The 7,598-nt window shown below is 45.3% G+C and overlaps 1 protein-coding gene across 1 annotated transcript; it reads left to right on the plus strand.

Annotated features, from left to right (window-relative positions):
• Positions 1,723-6,582, plus strand: PPP1R3C (protein phosphatase 1 regulatory subunit 3C). Its single transcript, XM_005698208.3, has 2 exons — positions 1,723-1,851; positions 4,121-6,582. Exons 1-2 carry the CDS (start codon positions 1,838-1,840, stop codon positions 5,061-5,063), a joined length of 957 nt encoding a protein of 318 aa, XP_005698265.1. The 5' UTR covers positions 1,723-1,837; the 3' UTR covers positions 5,064-6,582.

The raw sequence follows: 7,598 nt of genomic DNA on the forward strand, positions 1-7,598 counted from the left end.
CGGTCGAGTATATTCTCTTTTCCATATATGCATGTCTTACCCCTAAAATGGGATCGCAATTTATTTTTCTTATTTCATGTTTCTCTGTAACTGTAATTGGTACTATCCACTCTTTAGCTCAACATAGTGTTGTTGAACACATACCAAGCACTTTGCTGAGTTTTCTCATCTGTACAGTTTCATTTAATCCTCAGAACAATTTCACTATCTCCATTTTACTGATGAGGGAGTTGAAGCTCAAACTTGTCTAGATTTGAAAGTGTCAAACCCAAACCGTGCCCCTTCAGCTAGTTTTGGTTGTGCTGAGAAACTAGAAGATCTGCTTTTAGTTGGATGTTTTCTTTAAAAAATCAAGCCCAAGTGATAAACAACTGCCCCAGTGATAACTCACTTTCTTTTTCTTTAACCACACCATTTTAACACTTCTGCTGCTGCTGAATAGTGATTTTAAAGACATAGGGATTTTTGTACATTTTACATTGTATATTCTGTACATTTTTATGGACTTCTGGATAACTAAATTGAGAGCAGAGCAAGGACATGGATTTTATACAAACAATACCTACTCGACTTAGAAATTTAATTTTATGGTTGTAACTGATGATGGTCTAAAAACTCCCCAAACTAAACACAATTACTAAACCTCGCTGAGAATAACCGGCCTGGGAGAGTCATGAAACTTACAGTGTGATAGTTTAACATTTTGGTTTTCACATCGCTGCCAGAGGACGTCAGAACCGAGTCGAGGGATTTGGGTTGACCACTGGCTCTGCGGGCTGACCCACCACATGAGCAAAAGAGGCCTTTTCATTTCTGGCTTTAGTTTTCTCTTCCAGGGAGAAAAGCTGAAGACTAGATTGAAACACAAAGTGCCTTTTAATGAAATGCTGCCTCATTGTCTTATAATAGGGCTAACACGGACTGCCGGTGGCTCAGATGGTAAAGAATCTGCCTGCAAAGCAGGAGACCCGGATCAATCTCTGGATCAGGAAGATCCCCTGGAGAAGGGCACGGCAACCCACTCCAGTATTCTTCCCTGGGAAATCCCAAGGACAGAGGAGCCTGGCGGACCACAGTCCACGGGATCTTAAAGAGTCGGACAGGGCTGAAGCGATTAATACTGACTAACACGGTTCATTAATACTGGTTAGAGAAGGGATGTACTGTGTGGTGCATTTGCGGGTTCACCCTAACCCCAAAATATGCAGTCAACTTCTGATTGCTCAGGGCAAGGAAAGGGAGAAGACGAGCCAATGCACCAAGCAATGAACAAGATAAACATTTCAAAAATATAAATATAAGCACACACACACATCCCCTTCCCCCACCGCCACCCCTCCACGCGTCCCCGGAACGAGCCACAGTGCCCTGCCCTCAGATAACTGTATACAGAAGCCTCGCGAGTGAGACACCTCCCTCCCTGCAGCCCCGCTGTGTTGGCGCTCCGCGCGGGAGGAGGTTTGCTGCTTTCCCTCCTGGCCTGCGCCGGCTACTTGTGCTGCGCGGTTGCCTCCACGCCTCCTCGCCCGGGGTTCGCGCTACTCTACCCTGGCCAGCTGGCCCGGGGTCCCAGAGCGCCCCCAGCGCCCGGCGAGCCCTGCACCACGGCAGTCACGTCCCGGGCAAGGGCTCGCGCCCCAGCTGAGCGCTGGTTGGTCGCGCCGTCGAGCCCGCGGCCCGGCGATTGGCCCTGGCAGTCGGCTCACGTGGTCCCCAGCAGTTAAGCGGCCTCCCGGGGGCCGCACCCGCGATCTGCCGGAGCTGCGGCCACACGGGGACTCCCGGGAGACGGGTGCGAACTCTCGCAAACCGCGGAGTGCCGCCGCTCCTCTGCCTGATGAGCTGCACCAGGTAGGTTCCCTGCTGATTCTCCGACCCGGAGCTCAGGGAGCGCGCAGCTGTCGGGAGGCTGGGATGCGTTTTCCTGCTGTCATCCCAACCCCGGAGACCCCAGGGGAGGGCGGGTTGACAGGCTGCTGACGAATCTGGCGCCGGGGAGGCCTTGGAGGTGTGAAGATTTGCTCTGAGCATCTTAAGCAGAGCTGATTTCGGTAAACGGCATCTTAAACCAGAAACTGTCTTAACGTGAGTCAGCTTTAGTTCTGATTCCCTCGTGGATTCTAACCGTATCTCTTGGTCCTGCACAGATGTCTCAAGGACTCGTGGGAAGAGCTCTCAGATCGCTGGCTGTGTAGTTTAGCTTTGGGAAAAACTAACGATAGACGATGTTCACGTTCCTTGGTCCTCTTTCCTTCTTCTGACGGTTTGCCATAGCAAAGCCAGTCTCAGAGTTTGAGCAAATGATTATTTTTAAACTCTTCGGCCAGACTTAACATTCCAGGGAAATCGCCATATCCTGAAACTGTCTTTCGATAAGTGCAAAATGTGAAAATACAGGGCAAACCCCCAAACAAAAAAACCACCCACAAAACTACTTAAATAGCTTCTTTAGACATAACTTAGCAGAAGACTTCTCTAAAATTTCCGCCTGTTAACTATTATTAGACCAATAAATATAGCTTTCTCTCTCCTTTGTTTGTTCTAAGTTTGTAGGTCTCCCAGAAAAATCCTAGGGCTAATAAAGTGAACTCTCAGAATATTCTTTTATTATCCATCTTATGATAATGACCATTTGGCTATGTGCTTAGAGCTGCTGGGAAGACAGTTACTAAAGCCGGAATGAGAAACGTCACATACGGTATACACACACTTCTTATCTGAAGGCTAGGATAGGGGAAAAATGTCCATAAGTTTGGCAATGTATACTCAGGGCTAAAGGCCAGAAAAAATACCTTTCTTGATGGACACTTCATGGTTTAATATTTCTGGGCATAGTTATGTCTAAATTTTAAATAGCTTTATTATCTTTCTGGTTATAAATATCCATTGCCAGAACATTTGAAAATACCAAAAAAGTACAAAGGCAAAAATAGATCACCTATCACCCGGAGATAATTGTTAACTTTTTGTTGTGCTTCCTATTAGACTTTTCAACATTTATAAGTTCGTATATGTGTTGTGTATATATATATGTATATATATATAACACATATATTGAAACTACCCTATTTTCAGGTTTGGCTTTCCCAGTGACTCAGCGGTAAAGAATCTGCCTGCAGTGCAGGAGACACGGGTTCGATCCCAGGGTTGTGAAGATTCCCTGGAGAAGGAAATGAGAAACCACTCCAGTATTCTTGCCTGGAAAATCCCATGGACAGAGGAGCCTGGTGGGCTATAGTCCATGGGGTCACAAAAGAGTCTGACATGACCGAGTGACTAAATAATGACAATAATTTTCAGGTCATCAGCTTTTCCCACTTAAATGTGGAGTTGGCATGGATGTCTTTTTGGGTGAAATACAGATTATGTAAAGATTTTTAAATTCATAAATGGCTGCCTTGCACTTCAGTAGGTTATTTGTGTAAAATGGGGAAGAGCATGGTAATGAAAGTGCAGAGAGAATCCTCTAATTTACTCTTTCTAGTCTTTTGCTCTCAAAACCCTTTGCTGTTTTTATTCTTTCTTTTTAAATGGATTATGGTTCCAGAGAAGTATAATTAATTCAATAGCAAAATCATCAAAGCAGTTGAGGGAGTACAGCCTGGAACTTTGATTCTAGAACCTGTCTGGTCATTGGCTTACCTGGGAAACTTTAAGAACATATACATTCTTGTCTCCATCCCCAGGGGTTCTGCATTAGAGGCTAAGTCCAAGGATTCTGCATTGAAAAAAAAGAAATCCAACCCACTAGGCCATGGTGGGGGCTTCTGTGGTGGCTCAAACAGTAAGGAACCTGCCTGAAAACAGACAGGTTTGAGAACTGGTGCTCCAGAACAGAGCAAATGGTTTTAGAGCTGTATTAGAGTTGATCCCATCCAAATCTTTTATTTCTCAGATGGAGAAACTGGGACACCAAGTGTTTTAACCCGTGGCCTATAGCCTGTCCAGGGCAGAGCCAAACGTAAGATGCAGCTCTTATCACCTACTCCTGCATTCCTTTACTGCATGTGAGAGCACTGTGCTGGCTGTAATAGCCAATAAAAATAGTACAGACCTACTTGGGACCAGGGGAAGTGCATTCTAGGTGCAGATGATAACCCCTCTCCTTTCTGTATTCTAGAATGATCCAGGTCTTAGATCCACGGCCTCTGACAAGTTCAGTCATGCCCGTGGATGTCGCTGTGAGGCTCTGCTTGGCTCATTCCCCACCTCTGAAGAGCTTCCTGAGCCCTTATGATGACTTCCAACGAAGAAATTTTGTGAACAAATTAAAGCCCCTAAAGCCGTGTCTCAACATAAAACAGGAAGCCAGAGCACAGGACGGCTGGAAGCCTTCACACAACCAAGCCAAGAAGCGGGTGGTGTTTGCGGACTCTAAGGGCCTCTCCCTCACCGCCATCCACGTCTTCTCAGACCTTCCCGAGGAGCCCGTGTGGGATCTCCAGTTTGACCTCTTGGACCTGAATGATATCTCCTCAGGCTTAAAGCTCCACGAGGAGAAGAACCTGATTCTGGATTTCCCTCAGCCTTCAGCTGACTACTTAAGTTTTCGGAACCACTTCCAGAAGAACTCTGTCTGCCTGGAGAACTGCTCTTTGCAGGAGCGAACAGTGACGGGGACTGTGAAGGTGAAGAACATGAGCTTTGAGAAGAAGGTTCAGATCCGGATCACTTTTGACTCCTGGCAGAGCTACAACGACGTGGACTGTGCCTACATGAAAAATGTATACGGTGGCTCGGAGAGTGACACCTTCTCGTTTGCCATTGACCTACCCTCTGTCATCCCCACAAAGGAGAAAATTGAGTTCTGTGTCGCCTACCATGCTAATGGGCAGGTCTTCTGGGACAACAACGAGGGTCAGAATTACAGAATCGTCCATGCACAGTGGAAACCCGATGGGGTGCAGACACAGATGGCAGCCCAGGACTGTGCCTTCCACCAGGCACCACCTGACAAGGCCGAGCTGGAGTCGACAGTGTTTGGCAGTCCAAGGCTGGCCAGTGGGCTCTTCCCAGAATGGCAGAGCTGGGGGAGGATGGAGAACCTGGCCTCTTACCGATGAATGAAGCAACCTGGTGACCAGTCTTGACCTTATTCCCCATGTAATTCTAGGTCTGTGTTGCTCAATCTTAGGAAGGCGTTGCTACTTTCCTTCAGTAGGTTTAGGTTGGAGCTTTTGAGACCTGGCTACAAAAAAAAGATAGCCCCTTGAGAATTTAGTGTGGGGGGTTTGTATGGATGACACTGCCCAGTGTTGCTGTGGAGGATCAAGTTAAAGCCTGGAAGCCTATTTTTATAAAAGTAATATTCTGTCTATACCCTTTCTCCTTCCCTCTCAATTCACTGGCTTTCATCTTGGGCAAGGAAAGGTTGAGGAAGGACAGTGGATGGTGATGGAAAGCTGTGTTAATGGTATGAGGAATGTCTGAAAAGTATACACAAAGGGCTCTGCAGCTCAGGTCAGAGTAGGAGCAGGAGGTCTGTTACTTAACCGTTGGTGAGAAAATGAAGGTTATTTTGTTTTTTTTAAGTTGGTTTTACAGGTTTCTCCTGGGGAAGTAATTTGTAGGGGGGAGAAAAAGATCCATTCTAGGTATTCTCGTGGAGAAGAACCCAAACAAACTTTAGGGGTATTGGGTGGTTATTGGGGAAAGGTGAATTATAACTCTGGAGAATCAGATTTTTTACATGTTCAAACGTGACTCATCAAAAATCATGATCTGGGGAAAGCTTAAGCAAATCTGGCTTTGCAGTCCTAGTGGGATAAGTGACCTTACCTGTGGCCCAGGTATAATGCCTGGGTTCTCAGTGTAGATGCTGCCTAACCAAAAAAAAACCATGCCATCATCATTGGCCAGAAACTGGTAGGGAATCTATGTCATGTCAAGGATCACTCGCTGCAAGTGCCTTGATTAAACCAGAATGTTGTAGTTGCTTAACCCAAGTATCTGAAGGGTCATCTGATAACTCATGAGTGTTTGACCTCATCAGAAGGTCCCCTCTGTTTGCTGGCATTCCTCTTGCGACACTGTTGTATCTTCAAGAGTGTTGTCAGTGTGCACAACTCGCATCCTTCATATTGAAGGTGATTCGTTTTTCTGCCATACTTTATCAATGTGATATTGGAAGTGAAGACTGACACTGATTCTCAATTCAAGAATCCAGTACCTTGCACATAAAAGTAGCCATTTCTTGCCTATATTCTTCTTGTTATTTTAAGTCTTCCTACCAATTTCTTGAAAGTCAACATTTTTTTTTTTAATGGATGTGAATTGTTTTGGGTGTGTTGTAATATACTTTGTTTTGGACTGTGCATAAATCCATTCTGTAAGATCTTCAAAACAGGAGCCTCTGAATGTTCACTTCTATCATCACGCACATCCGTTGAAAGGTATTCTGAGAATGCAGTTAATTTTAACACGTGTGATATGCCATGCTGGAAAAGTTATTGGAATAACTCTGCTGCGACAGTATTTGAGGTTTGGCTAGCACCCGCAGTTTTTCTACTCTAAATATTTCACTCTCCTGTAGCTATCCTCTGTGAACTTCTCACTTTAAAAATAAAAGTGTTTGATATAAGATCTGAGAATGTTTTCCTTCTCAAAGTCCCAGTTAGTTAAATAAGAAACCATCAACTGAGATTCTCCTGTTTTGTTTAACTGAGCAAGGTTAGTTTGGACCAGGAATTGGATCCGCCTGAAGGTATTCACATGGTCCTAGTCTTATTAGTGAGAATTTCGACCTCCTGACCACTGGGGCTGGGGTCTAGAGGCAGTGACCTGGGCTGTTGGAACTGTCCCTATCTGTGCTGACTGCTCATCACACACTCTCAGTTTTATCTTGGGGGCCACTTCTCAGCTTGAAGTGGGGGAGGGGATGGTGTGAAAAGGGCTGGAGCAGCTACTGTCTCCTGAGTTCCAGCTCCTTCGTGAAAGGGCAGAGCTTGTGTCACAGGCAGAGGGCATCAGTCCCAGACTGAGGGGAGGCTCAGCTCCTCGGGGTGGGAAGCAGCAGGTCCAGGAAACAAAATCTTAGTTCCAATTCTTGCCTAAAACACCAGAAAGGGCTTCTGCACAGTGTCTCTTAAGGGGGAATAACCAACCTTCTAGAAAGACCCAATGATGAAAAACAAATTTTGTCATAACATCTTCTTCATCAGAAGTTGTGAACTAGAGGCTTACAGGCTGTATCTGGCTGCAGACATTTTTTTCCTCTTCTAAAGAATGTTTTAAATTATGAAAGTATGATACCACATTTATAGGAGACTTGGAAACTATAGAACCAATTTACATATAGTTCCACTATATATTATAATTATTTTTGAAGTTGATTAACAAAGATTTTTAGTTGGAGTTTCAATATCAAACTCTCAAAAGTTAATAGAATGAATATACAGAAAAGTAGAAGGATATATGGCACCCCACTCCAGTACTCTTGCCTGGAAAATCCCATGGACGGAGGAGCCTGGTGGGCTGCAGTCCACGAGATCGCTAAGAGTCGGACACGACTGAGCAACTTCACTTTCACTTTTCACTTTCATGCGTTGGAGAAGGAAATGGCAACCCACTCCAGTGTTCTTGCCTGGAGAATCCCAGGG

The sequence above is a fragment of the Capra hircus genome, chromosome 26 (genome assembly GCF_001704415.2).
Source record: "Capra hircus breed San Clemente chromosome 26, ASM170441v1, whole genome shotgun sequence".
In the NCBI taxonomy this organism is placed as follows: domain Eukaryota; kingdom Metazoa; phylum Chordata; class Mammalia; order Artiodactyla; family Bovidae; genus Capra; species Capra hircus.